Raw genomic sequence first — 22,581 nt, forward strand, 5'->3', positions numbered from 1 at the left:
AAGTGCTTCCATAATCCCGTTTGCATGTGGAGCTCGGACACCACCAATTCCCTACCCACCCATAGGTGCACCGTTGGAAGTGTCACCCCTCTCCTCTATCACCCAAATAGAAACTGGGAGCCCACTGGGAGCCCTGAGAGAGTCATTGATGCCTCCAACCAATCCCATATAAAAAGGTGCAACCGACATCTCATATAGAGGATCAAAACCACTAGGGGCACCAAAGATGTAACCCCCATCGCCAAAAGGATATGCCGCCGTGGGTCCATCACCATAGATAGACACTCTAATGAGACACTGCCAACCACAGTCAGCACCCATTAGACCCTTTGGGCCAAAACCGACAGATAACATTCTGAAACGGTTGACGCCGGCATGGCACCCCCTCCCTCCCACAAGCACTATGGACGCATAGCAGGCGAAATCCAAAAACCAGTCGCCAGAAAGGGGTCTTTCCCACCCCCATAACCACCACAAAGAGGAGGTGTCGTGGCCCCAAGAAACACCCTCATGCCATACCCGCCTCTGGGAGTGCCAAAACCAGCAACACACTAGAACCTCCAAGAATGTAGCCACCAAGCGCTAGCCGTATAACCGCCCAGAGTCACAGCACACCTTTTAGGCCCAAAACCTCTTGCAAGACCACCATCGCTCTTCCTAGTCAAAGGCTGCAATGTACCACCAAATTGACTCACGCCAGGATTCAAGCCAAAAAACCTCTCAAGACCAACAAACCCCCCATTGAAAATCCATAATTATTCGAGTCAGAAACCCCCACAGGACCACCAATCCCTTTGTCTCATGAGCGTTTCCATCCAAATACATCCTTTGTAGTCGTAGCACACCCCGAAGGCCCAAAACCTCTTGCAAAACCACCACCGCTCCACCCAAATGAATAAACCCCCTTAGTCTGAGTCATCTTTTCTTCTTTATGAATGTTTGCTGAATTATGAATTTACTTCTTGGATGCATATAGCGAAAAATCTTGTAATGTCCATTGGTCTGTGGTTTAGTTGTTGAGACAAGGTAATGCCATGCTAAAAAACCAGTTTCAAACCCTAGTGGGCATAGAGCCCTGGAAATTTATGAGCTGAATTTGATGGTGATATGCAACATTCTAAAATAAAAATGTCTTACAACTAAAAATTTATGGGTGAGTATGCAAACTAGTTTACAGGATAGGGGAAGGGCATATAAAAATAGGTTTTGAATTTTTTACACAAGTAGAAAATCAATATAATCTTAAGTCATAGTCTAATTCTTCCTACGTTTTAACCCTTTCAGGGCATATTTTCTGATCAATTTTGGAGAAAAGCAGGTAGTGATTTATTGAAATCACAAGTTTTATCTGTAAAATTTTCATAATCTAGGTGCTCCAGGGGTTCTTTAGGGCACTGAATCCATTTATCATTGAAAAACACATTTAAAAAAAAAAACATGATTTTACCCAAAAATGTATCACCAGATTCTGGCAAAAAAAACCAGAATGTAGAAGGTTAGACTATGCCTAATTTTAATATTGAGGAAAGATCATGCTGTAAGTGAAGGAATGTCATAATAATAAATTACATATTTAGAGATTCTATCAATGAAACCAGTATGATTGATTTTTAGTAATCAACTTCATCTTCTTACACATGTTAGGCTCAGATGGGATGCTTGTTTTGTGTGATGCTTTCCTTCTAGTAAAAGAGTTTATTTTTTATGCAACAAGAAACAATCTTGCTGCTTTTAAGCGTCAACCTTACAAATTTTTGAATGTCAACTTATTTGCTTGGGCAGTTGTCCAAACACAACATGTATAGTTGAAGCAAATTGTCTTTAATTAATACAAAAACAAGAGAAGGCTATTTTGTCCCAATATTTTAAACTATTTAATATTTGTAAACATTAAACTTAGGAGTTGGGATGGGGTGCTTCCATGCAAATAGCCCAGGTTCAAACCTTCGTGGGTGTAGAGCCTGCTCCAGTTTGTTTCTCTTTGTTTACCTAATTAGAAGAAAAGATAGATAGAAAGAAATTTATTTTAACATCCATGAGGCTAAAGATAGCCTATGGGACAGATTGCTTTTTCATCTGGTTGATGTATTTGGCCCTTTTCCTGTGAAGCCTCACAATAAACGTTCCCAACTTCTCAACAAACCCCTCGCTAAATATATTATCCCAAGAGTTAGTTGCCAGAATATCTGCATAACTTTCCCTGTTGTCTTTGAAGGCCTCACATTCTAAAATGAAATGCTTTTCTGTTTCCACTTTTCTAGAAGAACAAAAAATACATACTCTTTCCTCCCACACTTCTTTTGGCCTTTTCTAGCGCCCTATTTCACAACGGAGTTGATGAGAATTAGTCTTTAATTGAGCAATAATAATTTTGGCTCTCCAAAAAATATTGGCCTCTATGTACGCTTTTTGTTGATGATTATGAGTGGGATTAAACACTTCAATATAGTACTTTTTATTTCTCCCTAGCTCCTTATCCCAAGTATGCTTGTGGAACTTATCCATAACAAAAGCTTTTATTTTTTTACTATTTATGGGACACGTATTCAAGCAAATACCCCATTTACTAAACCATTTGTTATTTTTCCGCATCCAAGTCTTCTTTCTTTTGCACAATATGTCATTAAAGACAATCTTAGACCATTTGCCCTCTTCCATTTGCTCAATTTTTTTTAAATACCTTATGACTCACACCATAGCAATTGCTTCAATAAGAGCAACCCCTATTTCACTTAATAAGATAGCATAAGGAATTGCACTTTTAATTTTGAATTTCTTTGTAATCAAATGCTTCTGAATTTTCTCAATTTGTTTCAACTGCATGTTGGATGTACTGTTGGTCCACAGTTCACAACCATAGATAATCACTAGAATCACTAGAAGCCAAAAAAGCATTTGAGTGGTTTTCCAGTCCCATAACTTTGCCTCTCTACACCTATTTTGAAAAGCATAAAATGCTTTCTTGTTGATTTTTGGTAGCATTAGATGTGTTCTAAGCCTCAAAATTTGCAGGGAGGTTAGGACACATGTATTCCAAAATACCCAGGAATCGTTTTGGGAAATTCACCCGAAGAAGGTTTTATTAAAATAATCAATTATTTTTAATGGAAGCCGAAGTCTAAACTTAGGAAATTAAAATAATTAAACAATATTAATTAAACTGGGGGTGAAACTTCTAGAAGAAGACGAGGATCAAGATAAAATGATCTGAGCCATTGGTTAGAATCTAATCTGGGCCGTTGGTTACTGAACGAAAAGATTATAAGAAGAGGCTTGATGGGCATTTGGAAGACACATTGTTAAAATTGGCAACTAGGGCCAAACTCCATGTGGGTAAGCTTATTTATGGCAGCTGATATTTTTATTGGATACCTCTCATCGGGAGGTGTAGGATTGATCTAAAGATCATCCGATTTCGATAAGTATTTATGGAGATATGAATTAATTTTGATTATGGAATTATTATCAAGCCGACCAGCAACTTGAGTAGGCTCAGAGGCCCAATAGTCATGTCTATTCATCATCTACGTTTTAGTATAAATATAGAGGACTTGAAATCATTTGCAACAAACATCCTCTTCATGTGTTCTCCTCCTCTCCACGTCTTGGGTTTTTGGAGGAGGAGGGACACCTAAAATATACGCTGGATGATGCCCTAAACGCAGTCATTAATGGAGCCCTAAATGACAGTCATGAAGGAGAGGATCCTAGCCGCAATTGAGTGAGATCTTGCTGCAGTAAAGGAAAGATTCAAGACATAGATTGAATGCCCTAATCCGCTGTCCTAGAAGGCTTCATACGCAGTCCTAAAGGAGAGACCTAACCACCGCATTTAAGGGTGCCCTAGGCCACAGCCAACAAAGGTTTTTATGCAGCAAAGGAGGCACGTATACACAGTGTTGTCGCATAGATTGTCACGACAACGCTTAGACCGGGGGCTGTCACCCTGATCCCCGATCTCTCTGTTTAAGCCTGTCTCCCGCGACTAAGGGGGGTAGACCCTATGGAACAATGGATGACCAACTGTGGACCAGTTGGGTTGGGAGACATGAGAGAAAACAAGCACTTATTTGATTTTATTAAGTTAATAGACTAGTGCCTTATAGAGTTAATCGTTGAATGATTATCTATCGAATGCTGCGGAAAGATGAACTCATTAACAATCATTTACCATCAAATAACTCAAGCAATGCAAGATATTCGACAAACGCACAATGCTTTAATAGTAATCCAGCGATTAAAACTCAATAACAATATTCCAGCAATTAAAATTTTGAAAGATAAATGCTTTAAACAACCACGTAACTCCAAATGTTAACCAGAGATCACATTCATATAGCTAACTTGTAAATAAACATTTAAGTGCATTTAGCTATAGAAAAATACCACAAAAAGACGCCAAAATGATTTTTCAATTTTTAGCTAAGCTTTTTCAAAATATTTTTTAATTTTTATATATATATTTTTTAATTTTTAATTTTTTATTATTATCCTTTTTTTTATTATATTTATTTATTTTTATTTATTTTTAATTTTTTTAAATGTTATTTGTTGAAGTCAAAATTCAAACCAAACAAAACTAATTAAATCTAAACTAACACCTAATCTATAAAACAATATAAAGTCTAAAAGTTAAATCTAAAAAAGAAACCTTTTATGGCATTTTTTAATTTTTCAATTTTTTTATATTTTTAAATGAAAACAAAATTTTTTTAAAAAATTATGAAACCTAAATTAAAATTAAAAAAAAGAAGCTAAACAAAAATATAACTAAACCTAAACTAAATAAAAACTAAAGATTAAACCTTTTTATATTTTTTATGAGATTTTTTATTTATGTTAAAATCAAAATGAAACTAAACTTAAAAAAAATTTCTAATGGTCATAACTAAAAGCCTAACTAAAAAAAAACAAATATTAAACTAAACTAACTCAAATGAAAATCGATTTTTTTTTTTTTTTCAAATCTTTATATATTAACACATACAAAAAAAAGGCTAACCTGAAACTAAATTAATCAAAAGCCAGACATAAATAAAATCTAACTTAACTAAAATCAAAATCTGAACCAAATCGAAATTTCTAAATGAACCTAATGAATCTTGAATATCATATTAATTTAACAAAAATTAAAACATGTATATCTAACACTAAATGAAAAAAAAAAAGAAAAAGAACTAGCCGTAAAAAAGGGAATACGCTAAACTAATTATACGCATACTTAACAAAGAAAAGAAAATCAGAAGTGTATTGTTGTTGTTTGTAGGTACGCTGGTGAGAATCACGCACGAGATGTGACGGCGGGGATTGCAACGTTTTGTTTGCAAATGGAGCTGAACAATGGAATGCGGCGTGAAGAATGAAATCGCGTGGATGCTGGACGCTGCAGAGTTATAACGATGGACATTTACAGGTTTGGCAATGAGCAAGTGCGGATGAGGCAGCGTGAGGATGTGCAGCAGTAAGGGAAACGCAGAGGTGGGAAGAACAGCGTGGAAGGGTGAACAAGTTTGATGCGTTTTGTAGGTGGATTGGCTGCAGAAAACTGTACGCAGGGACAACAGCGACAAGATTGCAAGTTAACGTGGGGTCGGCTGCGTGAAGATGGAATGGATTGCAGTGGATGAGAGTGCCGGCTTTTTTTTTTTGTGTGTTTGTAGGTTTCTTTGTGTTTGCAGGTGGAGATGAGGGAAGTGATGGCAAATTTAGAGTAAGGGATTGCTGAAGGCAGGGAAGGGAGTGGAGCTGCGGATGGCAGCAGTGTACATGTAGTTGGCCAAGCGGCAAGGGCTTTGCCCAGGTCACAAAAATTTTCAAGAAATTTCTTCCTGCAATACAATTGAAACCCTCCAGATCTTAAAACAACTGAAATTTGAAACCCTTGGACAGCAAAAACAGAGACCCTGCAAAAACTAATTTTCCCACAAGATTTCTTCTCAGACCTGCAACCTGCAAATGGAAAACAAAAAACCCAGAAAATATATGCAAGGATTAAAAATAAAACCCTACAAACCAGCTATGAATTTACAATATTTACAGATCTAAGGCTCTTTAGCAGCCAGATTTGTCAATAATCCACAGTTATATTTTCAGAATTTCAAACTTAATGTGAGGTGCTTCAGAAAACCCTGCATGCATTAATAAAAAAATTCAAATGATAAGCCCGGGATCAAGAACTAACTGGGCTCTTTCAGAAAACACAATCCGGGAGTTGGCTGGTTCAGCCGAGGACTTCCCCTAACGCCCGGTAACCTGAAAAAAGGGATTTCATGCACAGCTTAAAATCAACCATTAACATAGAGGGAGAAAACAATAGTGAAACCCAGATCAAATGGAGATACCTGCCACTATGTTTCAGAATCTAAACTATCATTCAAACCCCAAAGATCGGACAAGATACCTGTGCCTAGATCAATCTTCATTAAGCTATCCTCAATGGCTGAAAATAAAATTATGCAGAAAAATAAAACAATCTTATAGCATTTTCAGAAGAGTAACACCAACAAGATTTTTAACCCCAAAGTCTTTCTTTATTGCACAAAAAAAATTGATTACAAGAGAGCTTTCTTTAGCACCAGACTCTCAGATCTAAATCTGATCTCAAATGACCCCTAGCACCCTATTTAAAGGAAAATTTCCCAACGGCTAGTTCGAGTGATCCATGTCAAACTAATCTCAACCGTCGATGAGGATCAAGATATCTCTTAATCTCATTCGTCGAAATTTTAATGTATTAAAAAATTGAAATTCTGCATTTGTTTACTCAAAAATATTATTTTATTATTTTTAAGGTTTTATTTTTTATTTATTTATTTATTTATATTTTAATATCTTTTATATATATATTCCTTTTTTATTGTTTTTTATCTTTTCAATTTTTAATTTTTAATTTATTTTTTAAATGGATCCTCGAACTTAGCCTTTGGAAAAATCACCTAGGATCTAGGACTTAGGACTTATGAGGGGATTAAAACATTTTCTAACCCTCAAGACACTTTACATCATGACTTTTACAATTATTATTTTTTTTAATTTTTTAATTTTATTTTTTTATTTCTTTTTTATTTTTTTCTGAGTAAGGCTAAATCTATTAAAAAAGAGGAAAAATATTTACATAGGGACCGTAGTCAGTGCAAAGCTCTGAAAAGAGCCAAAATTCCCAAGAAAGCAGATGTGAAACCAGTAGCAGAACCCACGCAGGGGATCGGGATGAAGCTTATCTGGAGAACCACATGAACCCAAACAACAAAAACATAGGCAGACCTTTGCCTTTCTACACCAGAACTATAGTCGACATGCCCGAAATAAACCATTACAAAAACCAAAAGACAAACCCACGTCAGCGAGAACAAACTAGTCAGCAGGCGTTTCCTCCACGATCTGGCACCAACCGAACTCTGGCACATCATCAACAGGAGCAGCTACCTGATTGGAGGGTCCGGGATCCGCTGGCACCATCTCAGCATCCTGCGTGCTGCATCCTGGGGCTTCCTGAGCCTGCAGTGGCGCCACTCCAATGCCGAATTGAATCGCAGAGGAAGGACCAGCAACCGCTCCCGAGCCCCCCGGATGGGAATCAGAACCTTCCAGCTGAGTTGTTTCATAGAAGAACACAGAAATGTGGGCAGTTATCCGAGGCCGATGCAGGGAGCTATTGAATGTGAAAATGGCTGAGCCTGTCGAGGATGGAGGCCCGCGATAATGGCTGGAAGTCTGCCGTCTCCTGCGCCCACTTTGGGTTCCCGAATAACGACTAGTGAAGAGTTCACTGGTGGGGGCGGGCGAGTCCGAGGAAGAACCAGTTGGAGCGTGTCGGGGTTGCCCTCTGCGGCACCCCATTCTCTGACATAGACGAGCCATTGAAGAGGGGGTAATGGGAAGGTTGCAGTGCGCTTGGAGCTCAGAACAACTAATACGCGGGGACCCGGGAGAATGCCTTAGAATACCAGATGGATTGCCTAGACCAATCTCCCTCCCTCCGAAATTGAAGACCAGATGGAAGGCGGAATTGAGGAACAGAGGGACATAGACAATAAAAGGATTACTCAGACGCATTCCATAAGAGCCGACGCCCAGGACAGGGAAAACAAAATAACAAACCAACCCAAGAATCTTCAGACTTAGACCCAGAGCCCTCCCATGGAAAGAAATGTGCCAGAGGAGCTGCCCTTGAAGGGCCAGCTAGAGCTTCCTTGTCGAAGGCTCAGAAACTTCCAAGAGAACCCTGTGGGCAAAAGATAAGAAAGCTTATGATGGTACGGTTCCTTTGATCAATCCATCCATCTGACATGATGGTACATCTTGTTTTTGCCCATGAGTTTTGAAATCTTTCAAATACTCATTAATGGAGGAAATTTCTTTTTGCAAACGATACCCCCTTAACTCATGCATAGTAGGGCATTTGAAGCCTTTTCCAGTAGAAATTATGGCATCAAACATAGGCTCATAATATGGTGAATGGGAAGCATTGAAGGGGATATCAGCGTCATACCACCATCTACATATGTAATCACAAGCAGTCTCCCTTAATTCTTTCTTCCAATGGTCATCTAAAGTGGGTTGCAAAGTTCTACTAGCTTCATGACCATGTGCATCTAATGGAAAGGAGGGTGTGACAGTAAAATAAATTTTGATATTCATATCACCCTTCTTTTTCATTTTACCCTTATTCTTTTCTTGAATAGACTCCAAAGAGGGAGGAACATAGCGGAAGGGGTTGGATGCATTAGTACAAGGGATAGAAGAAGAACCCTCAAAATCAAAATGGGGGTTGCTAGCCATCATTTTTTGTATACTCCTCTTCCTCCCAATTTCAACCTCTATTTATTTTTGCCTAACTTTTTCTTCTTGAAACTTCTCAAAGCTATTTAACAACTCCTACCTAATCTCCCCAATTTGTGGTGATTCACATGGAGTGATTTGGCCTCTAGTCCCTGCCAAGTGTTGCTTCAGCCTATTAATGCCCCCAGGACCATCCTTAATTTTTGTATGGCAAAATTTGCAATGCATTTGACTATCAACCATTTCAGCATATGCCCAAGCAACATCTTTCACTCTAGGAGCTATTTTTTGACTTGGAAATGAAAGGGAAAATTCTGAAAATGAAAACAAAAAAAATAGCATTGCTTCAATGTTCATTTCTTTCACAATTTTTTTTTTCAATTTCCAGATTTGCACAAAAAAATAAATTAAAAAAAAAACAGATTTTTAGAAGGGAGAAAAAAATACCTCTAGGCACAAACTGCCTCCTCAAAGTTTCTCCAACAAACCAACTCCTCAATGTTGCTCCAATGGATGTCCAAGAAGCTCCTCACTCTTGCTCCAATTCTTGCCCAAGATTCCTCACTGCTGCTCCAAAAACAAACTCCACAACTCTTCACAAACTCCTCACAAATTCTCACTCAAATGCAATGAGATGGTTGTGAGGAAATGAGAAGGGTTGGGTAGCTTTTATAGGGTTTGGGAGAGGGAAATGGACCCCAAAGAACCCAAAGGCATATAAGAATGGGCTTTGGGTTCCCAAAAAAATCACACAACAAAAAAAAGCCAGTTTTCGACCGCACCCACCAATCCGGTTGAGTTGTTACCGAGCCAACCCGGCCAGGCTTTGACTTGGTCTGGCTCGGTCGTTTCGGAGTCAGTTCGGTCGTATCTTAAAACAGTGGAGAAAACCATTGCTTTCATTTTGCTAATATTGACTTCATATTGACTTGCATCCCCACCCTTATACAAAAATGCTTAAGGGATAGTAAGTGCTTTTGCAAACCAAGAGTAGATTTAGTAATCAGAATAAGGTCATCTACATATAAAAAAAACCTTATAACAAACTTGCCCAAATAGATACCATCACCCCCTTGCAAATTTAACCACTCCTCAAGCTTGTCAATATATAGTGATTTATCTAAAGTAGATTATCCATCAATTGGTGTTACAACTCTAAATTCATATACACCTTTCATAGCGTGGTCTTGTACTAATTTACTCTCTTGCTGATTGAGTTCAACGTAGCTTGATTTTTTTGTAGTGTTGAGCTGTCGACTTGGAGGTTTTATAATTAATAATATATGTAGATCATAATCCCATGTTGGTAAGATTGCATGTGCTTTAGCTTATTCCATTTATTGAAGTTACACATCTTGATTGGTTAGGTATGCTTGTGCAATGTAGCAATAATTCTGAGTAATAAAATATTTATAATGATTTAATTAATAAAAGTTCACCAAATTATCTTTGTGGATAGTTGCAGTACTTTTAGGAACTTTAAGCATAGGAACTGACCAGTAAAAAGCTAAAATATGTATGTTGTAACTCTTCAAATTAATTTCAGAAAAATACAAGTGAAATTCTGGTACAACACAAAAATATCTTTATGGGTAGTTGAGGTGACTTTATATGGCATAACGGCTATTTTTTTTATGTCCGTTCTTCTGTTATTAACTTAATAGTGAGCTCAAAGATTTTGTAGTTTTGAGAGAAGGTTTTGGGAGTGTGTTTTCATTCTTAAATATAATTTAGAAATTAGGAGGAATGGAACTTTGATTGCATTCTGAAATGGGTTTTGATGCAAGATAATGTAACGAACTCGTATACACAGTAGACTACAAAAGATCTGTAATATATAAACATCCATGATAGGACAATAATATATTATAGAAGAATATTTGAATACAAGTGAGATGATTGAGTTACAAATGAGAGTCTGCTTTATATACCTAGGCAGGTACCCTTCCATGAATGGTCATGTCCTTAGGGACATGTCTATTGATTACTAATTACTATTTAATTAACTATTCTTTATTATTCATAATATTGCTTTCCTCTTCAAAAAGCTTTGTCCTCAAAGCTTATTGTTGACAAGGAGTATCATCTGTTTTTTTTCTTTTAATCATTTTGCATCTTTTGGAACTCTTCGAATTCTTGGAGTTGTCATCTTTGTTGATACAAGATGATAGGATCTTTTAATAGATGAACAAAATTGTCGCACTGAGAAGGGATCTGACCATCCTAAATCAATCTTTTGTCAAATCTCGAGGTTACTGAAAACTTGAGATGGATTTTTATTACAAGATTGAATTATGGTGACATCGACATTATTGGGAACATAAGTCACTTTCTTTTGGTTGAGATATCTGCTTTTTTAGTTTGGATGGCGATAAGGAGTTCTGATGTGATCTCTCAATTTGTTTGTGATAATTTCATGGTTTACTAAAGGAATCTGGTTTCTTTTAGGTACGACATTCGCTTGATTAATTGCAAAATCTTCACTTGAAATTTCCATTGCTTGAACTGCAACTTCTGAGTACATCTTCACTTCAAGTAGTATATTGTCTTCTTGAGTTGTGATATTGACTGGATCAATATTCGTTCCATTATCTTCAACTTGAATTGTTACGAATGGGGATTTCGATATTTCTTCTTAAGTACATTGTTCTAACTTGTCTTTTATAGACTTTTTGTCACTTTTAAGCTTCTTTACTTGCGTAAGAAGGTTTTGATTATGATTCCTTAGACGTGGAAGTTATTCATTTTCTGAATTGTTGACTTTAGCCTTAATATATTTTTCTTCATCTTTTAAACTTTTGATTGTTCTATTAGATTTTTATTAAGGTTCTTTAAATGTAAATTTTCCTCTTCTTGTTCATATAAGTACTTCTTGAGTTCCTTCTTTGTGACTTTAGTCTTCTTGACTTGTGCAATTAATTTTTCAATGTGGTCCTTGAGGCGAGAAATCTTTGTTCTTTTCCATTACTTTTTTGTAATGCATATCCACAAGATCTTCATATTCTTGTTGTAACGCTTTCTTGTTTTGCCAAGTTTGTTTATTTGGATTTCTCTTGATCTTACAACTACACTTTCTCGGTATACTGGATTACATTGTTTTGTAGGAGTGATGATGGGCATTCCACTTGCAATTTGGATTCCATTTTCTTTGTTACATTATTAAACTCTGCATGTTGTGCTTAAATATTTCCATAAATTGTTCTATATCTCTTGCGATTGATTGTTTTTGTGCATCACTTAGAGATTCAACTAAGGTAAAAGTTTTGTAACATTTTCTGCAAACCACATTTTGATTTCTGAATGACTCTTGACAATTAGAATATCCTTCTGAACAAAAGGGACATTTTGAAAAGAAACCGTTGTTCTTTGTGGAAATCATTTTTTTTACTTCTCTTTTTCTTTTTCTTTAGAGATTTACTCCCATTTGTCGTTGTCGATAATTTTATCAAATGATACTTTGACCAAAGGGTTTATAGTTTTTGTAAGAGAAATTTATTTTTTTCCAAATATAATAAGTCTTTTTATTGAACAATCCCTTGAATTCTATTTATATTTTCTAAAATATAATAAAGTAGTTTTATAATATTTGTTGTTTGTAATAACTTTACCTACTACACTTCAATGTCACGGTGACTTTACTAACCTTTGGGAAGGTGTGATATTTGACCAACCTTAATATTTGACCCAGCTTCAAAATTTCATTAATTTTCCACCCACCTTCTTTTCACTTCAAAGGGTTGCTACTTTTGCCCTTTTTACTTAATTAATTTATTGTCGAATTAATTTTATATATATATATATATAATTTTTTATGTGTGTTTAGAGGAGTTGTGTCAATTCAAAGGAACAATGGCAACAGATGATCAAGGCTGATGACAAATGAATTAGTGAATCGGAAACAATAGGGTATGACCCGTATGCTATGTTCAAAAGATTGAGTTTGTTGTTCGAATAATCTAGGAATATTAAAATTCAATGGTGAAGTTGACACTTACCACTAGTTCAATGAACGACTGATACAAATTTATGTAATGATTCAAAAGGCGCTTTCATATGGCGGAAACACAATTTACATTCGAATTTCAAACACCTTTAATATGCTCGACAAATTAACCAATGAACCGACCCAAACGAACCAACAAACCGAACACAACTGAGGTTGCTTGTAACATTTGACGCGTGTACCGCAACTGTGAATTGCTTTGGTTGTCGATGTCAGGGTGCAGAGATGGCTGCTACGGGTGAGGACAACGCAATGGTTGGCTAATGGCACGGGCGTCTGCAACATTGTTTTTTTGAACTGTCGATACAGGGGCAGACGGTGGTTTAGGCGGTGTCTGTTGGCGGTAGCACGGGTAGCGAGTGCGGATGCAGATGGTGGTTTAGGTGGTGTCTATTGGAGGCAGCGTGGGTAGCGAGTGCGGATGCAAATGGTGGTTTAGGTGGTGTTTGTTGGCGGCAGCGCTGGGAGCGAGTGCAGATGACAAGATAGGTTACGACTGTGTGCTTTTTTGACTCTTCGTTTTTTTTATATAATTAATTAGTATTATTTTCTTAATTTATGAATTGTTTTTTTCCCTTTTATTTATTTTTTATAATTTTTTTAAATAAAACTTTATTTATTTTTATTTTTTTTAAATAGCCAGAAGCTTAAATTGGTGGAAACTAGCAGAATGGAGAACTCCAACTATGTAGTGAAACACTTGATTACATGGCAACAAAGTTGACGAAAGTTGATGGTCAAAGACCGGATCAGACTATTTCACTATAGTGGTTCAACGGCCAGAGGATCGAACAACTCTGATACCAATGTAACGAACAAAGTTCGTATACGCAGCAGACTACTTCAGAAGATCTGAAATATATAAACATCCATGATAGGACGATAATATATTATAAAAGTATATTTGAATACAAGTGAGATGATTGAATTACAAATGAAAGTCTGCTTTATATACCTAGGCAGGTACCCTTTCATGAATGGTCATGTCCTTAGGGACATGCCTATTGATTAACTAATTACTATTTAATTAACTATTTCTTATTATTATTATATTTATATTTTATTCATAACAGTTAAAATGTAGGAACTTTGAACACAACAATGACCACTAAAAAGTTGAAAGTTAAAACATTTATGTTGTAACTTTTCAAATGGATTTCATGAAAGTACACATGAGGTTCTGGTTCAACACAAATGACATTTTTGCATTTTCAATCATATTTGATTGTTTCATTCGCTGTTTGCATCAAAAGATAATAATTGTAAAAGGTATGTAATTGTAGGCTGAAACATATGCATTAAACCAATAGTTTGAGAAGGCAAGCAGCTACAATAGTATATTTGTAATTTTGTACACTTACTTTTTGATATAATATACAAGAAATAACCTGGGTTGCAATAGATAGGTCAAAAGCATAGAACAACTGATATTTCTATATGCTTGGTTTGTTATATAAATTATAAAATGGAAAAGCTTTTGAACTGATAGTCTGGACAGGCATTTCAATCTGCAGCAGGCATATTAATCCATCTTTAAGTGATAAACTTATGGAAAATTATTTGGTCATTCACGTAGAGCATATCCATAATTTTCTCTATCCCCCATCTGTTAAGCATTTTGGTTTTGTACTGTGCTAAAACAACTACAGCTCTATTAGCAAGAAAGGTCACTACTTGCTTAGCTTCATAAACATAACAAATGGTTGAACTTAAAAAACAATCTGGTTTAACTGCTTCATACTTTATAAATTGCTTGGTTTGATGGTGATTTTGAGCCAGGCTATTTTTAAATAATAGAGGTATGTGCGAGTTAAATTCTGATTGGGTTACTGCTTTCAAGATTGTCACCAACAAAGTAATTATTGAAGAAAGTATATCATTTGAATGTTTTTCAGCTGAGTTTCATTGATGTTACGGCAAGTTTTATTGACTGAATTGAACAATTACATTTATATTTCGGCTATCAATTGAAGTTAGTATGCCTGGATTCATGCTTATCATATTTGTATTTCTAGTTATGTTTAATTCTGCCTGGACTCCTGCTTATCTATTGACCAGGTTACTGCTTGCAACGAATGCAATTCAAAGAAAGGCCGCAAAACCCTGGAGGAGGCAGAAATGAAACTGATTAGGACTCCTAAGGTTTTTAAGATTCCCTTTCTGTTGAACTATTTGGTTGTTATTTCTTAGAAGCATTTTGCAGTTAGTTTTGATGCATGGCAGAAAAGGTTTCTAACGGGATGTAAGTGACCATGTAGGCACCTAAAGATCATGATGCGTGGGGTATACCTTTAACATATGCAACTTACAAGCTGCTGAAGTATCGAGAAAGGATGCCCGATGAGTGGAATGATTACATATCTAAACCATTGTTTGGGTCATGATATTTGTTACTGTTCCGGATGTAAAATAGGCGTTCTGCTTGGTTTCTTTCATAATATGCCAAGCTAGTAAGATATCGATTGTATAAAATAGTATAATACCAGATCAAATCCAACAGAAATAGCCTCCAACTTGGCTCTGTGACTTTCACATCTGTATAATCGAACATGTAACTTGGATTACCAAATTAAATAAACCTCAAGTCAAATTGAGAGGAGATTATGAGAAATTTTTTCAATCTCATTTATTAATTGAACGCTTGGCAAAACAAAGAGATCAGGAATCGTCAAAGATCATGTTGAGCTGTGCTGTGCATGCTTTAACAGTGCATATAGTATACGGCCTCCAATCTTTTAAGTTGAAAATAACTTCATTAATACTTGGATTGTTATAATCACATGACAGTAATAAGTGGGTGGCTACAAGGCTACAAGGCCTTTTAACTTTGTTTTTTTTTAATTATTGGCTTCTTTATATGTACTTGTTGAGTTTGATTTACTCCTCGCTCGAGCCCACCTTCACTACCTGCATCTTGGGTTTGGGAAGTTCATCTTCATTGAATTATGAATCCTCATCCCCCTCCAGGATAGTTGGTTCATCTAGTTTTGGAACTAGTTCTAGTTCATCTAATTCATCCTTCTCTAATCTAAATTCCACACTAGTCATTATCATGGCTAGAACCAATGCTAGATATAATACAGGATATAATGCCAACCAGTGCCTTCTACATATATGGCAGGTTTGAATCTCCTCAAATAATATTAATGTTCCTATCCATAATTATCCAAATTGGCCAATATGCCAACTAATCTACCCTTAGTCATCCCTAAAACTAATGGTAAACCTAAAGAAGATCCCTCCAACCACATTATATCCTTCCTCTTATGGTCTTCGTCCAAAACCATAATGGAAGATTTAATTAGATTGAGATTTTTCCAATGCACTAGGTGTAGCTACCATACCAAATGGTACATAGACCATCCTTGGTAACCATACAACCTTGAAATCCATATAAAATGTTTTCTTGAATTTCTTTTAACTTCCATTCTACCATGACGTAAGAATTGAAATTCTAACCAATTTCCATCAAAATATAGCCACCCATATGACAAATCACATTCATAAATGGCATATAAGATGTGGTGTGTGAAAAGTTGAAATTAATGATGGATTCCATATGGATTGTTTCTTCAAGTCCTTTCTTCCTCCCATTGCTAAGGATGTAACCATGATTATACCTAGAAATTATGGGGGACCCATTCATAAGGCCCAACAATATGACCTCATTTATGCCTAATCTTGGTATTATATTCCATCTCCTAGATTCCCCTCACTCTCACTCAAGTGGCTTGTTTGTATTGGGGGCATCCCATGCATTTGATGGCGTTATTGGGTTAATGGCTTGTAATCATCCACATCTTAATCCTCCTGGGCCTCATGGATATAGTAACCCATATGGTGGTGTTAATACCCCTTACCATCAAGCCTATGCAAGGTGTCATTTAACACCCTATAGTTACCCCAACGCACTTGAGGATTCATCTCATCCATCGTCTCAAGTAGGCACTATCACTTCATATGCGTCATCCCATGCACCTCACCATGTGCACGAACATGCTAGTACTAGTTCATATTATAGTGGTGTATCTATAAATCTGTATTACCCTTTCCTAGATGCTTTGTGAGTAGTCATGATTCCCCTTGTGATGGTATTCCATGCCCCTATTGGTCTCCATACACATCCTCCTCAAGGATAAGCGTGTGTGCAACCAAATGCTCCCAACCACCCCAATCATAATAATGAAAATAAAAAATAAGGGGAAGGGAAAATATAATGGCCAAAACCAAGGAAACAAGGTGAATCAAAACCAACAAACCAATGCCAATGTTGGGAGAAATAAAAAAACCATAACCCAATGCCAATATTTGGAGAAATAAAAAAACCACAACCGAAGGCTAAGGTAATGCTCTCCAAACTAAACTAGTAAAGATCCCACAATTGTGAACCTTATTCTAGTTGTGGTTCATATGGACATTATACCCATCATTGTTTGTTGTTATCTAATTTGCTTAAATTGAAGTAAGTAATTGAAAAAGCTTAAGTTGTAGTTAAGAAACCTCAAAACCCACCCATGTAGCCTTATTCATCACAACTATTTGTGTTGAGAAACCATTTTCCAACTTGAGTTATTTCCACTTTAGGAGCCACTTGTTTTGGACAATTTCCTATACCAAAACCCCTTAGAGATGTTACTTACCAAATCTTTTACATGGAACTAAACAATATCAACCTAATTACATGATCCCTAGTGATGTACATCAACTAAGACAAAACCTACTAATTCCGTTGATACTTTCCCATCCACTAATGGACCTTTTCAAATTCCTCAACCTAGTGTTGAGCCTACCCCCAAGGTGCCAAGATTGCATTATGTAAGAATGCCCCCAAATGCCCCCAAATTGTATGCATTATGTAAGAATGCCCCCAAATTGTATGTAACTTATTCGCCCAACTATTATGTCATCCTTGGAAGTCCTCCAAATATGTCCTTTACAGTGGAAGGCTTCACTATCCACTTTGTGTTGAAATATGTAACTAGGTTTGGTCTTCGTAATGACATGTGTAATCATGATTTTATGTATTTGATGAAAAGAGAGAAAATTATTATTGTTATTCTTGAGGCATGGGTTCATGCTCAAGATTATTTGATCTATAAGTCAAGCAACCATTGAGTGCTTCCATGTTTCTGATGGAGCCAATTGAGTCATTGTCATGTATGCAAGACCCTTTTGGGCATGTTACATATTGTAAAGAAAATTTATTTGAGTCAAAGTTAGAGTCAATGATCCTCCAAGACCTTGTCATTGTGCTACAAACAAGTCGGCCTTCAAAAGGAGCAAGTCGACCTACCAAGAGGGACAAGTCATCCTATTAGGGCACTCTAAGAAGCCTATAAATAGAAGTTTTCAGCCTCATTCAACGTGTGAAAATTCCTAAATCTAACACATCAGAAACCCCTACTGCAATTACTGGTTTACAATCTCCTACTTGTTCTTTACATTAACAAGTTGTTTAATTGCATAAACATTGAAGTAGACACTATTGCAGCCTTCACAGATATATAGATCATGCACTGAAATAAGTAGAAACAATAACACAAGGGACACCATTATTTTTTGGATAATCGTCCCCGGAAAAAACCCAATTCGGGAAAACTGGTGCAACATATGGAGGGTTTGTATTATTAAGCAAATTCGTGAATACAACTAGGGTGCCAAAAATGGCTCACCCAACAGAGAATATCCTCGGCAGTAGTACCTCCATTTAGAGGCAGATATTCTGGCAAATTAGCAACTAGATGATCAAACCCCACAACGACTCTAGTTGTTCCCTATGCTGGACAACGAAAGTTGCTCCAAACATGCTTAGGAACTGCGTCACTCTTCCAGGAGCTGCGTCACCCTATCCCAACTCAAAATTTGTTGATCTGCTCCCAGTCTGCCCCACAGAATCTCCCCAGCGCTACCTTTGAAGCCCTCTATGGCTTCTGCGTCAGCCTCTATGACTCTCTATGTCAACCCTTCTAGGGCCCGCGCTGTCTCTCCCGGCACTTCACTGCCTCTCTGATATGTATTCTTCAGCCTTAGAAGAAAATCCCTTGCTGAACCACCCCTTATTGCAACTTTGATCACTAACTCGATTTCCTCAGCAAACGTCGCCCCAGAAAATCGAATTCTTGATCTCTCTTGGTGTATCTTCAACTGACCCTCAAGCGTCCTCTTATACTTTTCTTGTTGACGAATCAACAGCTGAGATTAAGTCCCTAATCAATGGCTAATATTAGAACTAGCTTGATCCTCATCACTTAGAACTTTCTCACCCATATTTTATTAATACACATTAATATTTTTATTTTACTAAGTTTAGACTCAGAAACCCATTAAAAATATTAATTATTTTAATAATTCCTCATCCAGGTAGAATTTCTCCAAATGATATCTGGATCTTGGAGATCTCATGTGCCTTAGCCTCTCCACCAATTTTCAAGGCTAGAGCACATCCGATGCTACCCAAAATCAACACTCCCTCTTAGCGAGGAATTGTTGAGTTTTGGTAGCATCTGATGTGCTCTAGCCTTGAAATTTGGAGGAGAGGCTAAGGCACATGAGATCTCCAAAACTCGGAAATCGTTTTGCGAAATTCCACCAAGATGAGGAGTTATTAAAATAATTAATATTTTTAATGGGTTCCTAAGTCTAAACTTAGGAAAATAAAAATATTAATGGGTATTAATAAAGATAAGGGTGAGAAGCTTCTAAGAGATGAGGATCAAGTCTGTTTTAATTTTAACTATTGATTAGGGACTTAATCTCGACCGTTGATTCGTCAACAGGGAAAGTATAAGAGAAGGTTTGAGAATCACTTGGAGAGACACCGACAGATACTCAGTATCTTAAGGAAAATAGATTCTCAAGTAGAGGAGATCGATTTCAGAAAGAGAGTTGCAGGGTGGAGGAAGAGGAGGGCATCAGCAACAGGCAACGACAGAGGAGGAGGTGACACAGGGACAGTGGGAGACAACACAAAGAGAGACGCAGTCCAGAGGAGAGACGCAAAGCCACCCAGAGCCACGCTGGGCCACACAGAGTGACGCAGGGGTGACGCAGAAGTGGGAGCAAGGTCTCTAAAGTGTCAGAAGGTCTTGTTGTCGCACAGATTGTCACGACAATGCTCAAACCGGGGGTTGTCACCCTGACCCCCGATCTCTCCATTTAAGCCTGTTTCACACGGCTAAGGGGGGTAGACCCTATGGGACAATGGATGACCAACTGTGGACCAGTTGAGTTGGGAGACACGAGGGGAAACAAGCACTTAATTGATTTTATTAAGTTAATAGACCAGTGCCTTATAGAGTTAATGACTGAATGATTATCTATAAAATGCTGGCAGAAATATGAGCTCATTAACATTCATTTACCATCCAATAACTCAAACAAAGATTAAATTTTGCCAAATGCGAGATAATTGATGAATGCTCAATGGCTTAACGATATTCCAACAATTAAAATACGAAAGATTAAATGCTTTAAATAACCACATAATTTTAAATGCTAACCACAGATCACATTCATATAGCTAATCTTCAAATGAACATTTAAGCATGTTTAACCACATAAAGAAATGATAAATATTAATCCCACATCAAAATTTTAGCCTCAACAGAAAAGATATATCGCAAACATGACAAATCCTTGAGCCAAGACTGAATCCGGCAAAATATTTCCAAATTTTTTGTATTTTTATATTTTCAAATAAAACAAAACTGAGCTAAGCAAAAACTAAAGTTTAAATAGATGAAACTTAAATCTAAAAAATAAAAAGGCTTAAAGATTATTTTTTATGCTTTTTTATTTTTATTTTCATTTTTATTTTTTATTTTTATTTTTTTTTAAATTTTATTATTTTTTAAATTTTTTCAATTATTAAAATTTTATTATTATTTTATCTATTTTTTAATTTATTTCTTTAATTTCTTTAATTTTTATTTTTTTGGATCCTCGAACTTAGCCTTTGGAAAAATTACCTAGGACCTAGGACTTAAGACTTATGAGGGGATTAAAACATTTTCTAACCCTCAAGACACTTTACATCATGACTTTTACAATTTTACATCTCAAGGGGGAAAACCCATTTGACATAGACCCTCATAGACCACCCAGTTCTGTGACCAAACATAATCTAGCAGACCAACACACTAGGATTTCCCCTAAGATTCTAATGACAAAATTCGTTCCGGCTTTGGGGTTAGGCTAAAGGAAAACTCTGTTGATCATGGATCAGTGAGACAAAAAATCTTTCAGAACGTAGATTATTACTAGAAAATTAGGTCCACCTAGGCAACATACATGACTCATATCTGCTAAGATTATTTACAATTTACCCATGCAGACTAGGTTTACAACATAACACGATCAGGCTGATGATGGAAGTCGAATGGCATGGACACATCGATCAAGCGCTATCCCTTTTATGAAAAAAGGGGGTGTACTGCTATGGGTAGTTGACACGTAGTGGTCAACATCTAGCTCTACTTGGGGACACGTTGCTGCACTGTAGGAATGTGAGAATTCATAATCTGCACCCACGCAACACACAACAAAAATAAGTAGCGTCCATTCAAGAATCATCATATAACATTAAGCACATGAAAGATATAAGCTCTTCATTTATTAGCTATCTAGTAACAAGGAAAGTAAATCTAATCTAAAACAGAAATAAAATGCTGAAATGACAAGGAGTAGGGTTAGAAATACAATACAAAGGATGCCCCATCCAATCTGCTCAAGTGGAATGAGTTTGGTCCAGCTGTATCTCAAATGATGTATGGTCCCAGCCACAAACTGTCGCACTTCTTATGTTTTCTTGGTTTTTCATTCTTGCGATCCCAAAGAAGTACCATATCTCCCACTTGCAAAGATCTAGATCGAGAGGATTTATCAATGCTTTTCTTAATGTTAGATTGATTTTTACATATAGCATCAAAAGCTGTCCTACGAGTTTCATCTAGCTCCACCATCTGATCTATTCTATTCTGAACAACATCTTTATTAGTAGAAAAATTCTAAAGGAGCTGATAAGCTGGCAATTTCAGGTGCACAGGTAAGGTTACATCCAAGCCATAAACTAATTCAAAGGGAGATTTACTAGTAGCTTTCTTCTTAGTGATCCTATCTGCCCATAAAGCATACTTGATTTTGCTATCCCATGATCTCCTATTATCCCCTACTATCTTCTTGATAATGGTTATGAGATTCTTGCTACTTGATTTAGACAGACCATTACCCTGAGGATAGTAATTTGATGAATGAGATAAGATAATGCCATATTTGAAACAGAAAGATGAAAACTCTGAAGAACTAAAAGCCTTGGCATTATCAGTAGTGATCTTAGCAGGAACACCAAATCTAGTAATGATATTATTTTCAATGAAATCTATAATAACCTTTTCAGTGGCATTCTTAGCAGGAATGGCTTCAACCCATTTAGTGAAATAATCAGTCGCAGTCAAAATCCATGAGTAGCCATTGCTAGAATTTTCATGGAACTTCCTGATGAAGTCTAGACCCTAATGCTGAAAAGGTGCCTCTACAATGACAGGTTGTAGGGGCAGGGCAGCAAGCTTCTGTTTCCCAGTGAATAGTTGACAAGCTTGACAAGTTCTAACAAACTTATGCACATCAGAAAAAATTGAAGGCCAATAATAACCAGCTCTCAGAATTTTGTGGGCGGTAGTTCTAGCAACATAATGACCACCACAAAATCCTGAATGAAACTCAAAGATTAATTTCTTGGACTCAATTTCATCAACACACCTAAGTACTATGCCCTCAGGATTTCTCCACCCAAGGCCATC

At 36.6% G+C, this 22,581-nt stretch overlaps 1 protein-coding gene across 3 annotated transcripts in view; it reads left to right on the forward strand.

Annotated features, from left to right (window-relative positions):
• LOC149183443 (uncharacterized) overlaps positions 1–15,462 on the forward strand; it is a 215,695-nt gene extending 200,233 nt beyond the window's left edge. For 2 of the 3 annotated variants that reach the window (XM_089417122.1, XM_089417121.1), the window contains 2 exons: positions 14,843–14,926; positions 15,043–15,462. In XM_089417122.1, coding sequence (XP_089273248.1) covers positions 14,843–14,926; positions 15,043–15,168 — 210 coding nt within the window. In that variant the 3' untranslated portion in view covers positions 15,169–15,462. Of the gene's footprint in view, positions 1–14,842; positions 14,927–15,042 lie in introns of those variants that run through there. The other variant, XR_016257183.1, reaches the window with a different exon arrangement.
• Positions 15,463–22,581: the final 7,119 nt, after the last annotated feature.

This window comes from Pinus tabuliformis, chromosome 3_2 (genome assembly GCF_031772625.1).
Source record: "Pinus tabuliformis cultivar Carrire ecotype Pingquan chromosome 3_2, CPIR1, whole genome shotgun sequence".
Taxonomy (NCBI): domain Eukaryota; kingdom Viridiplantae; phylum Streptophyta; class Pinopsida; order Pinales; family Pinaceae; genus Pinus; species Pinus tabuliformis.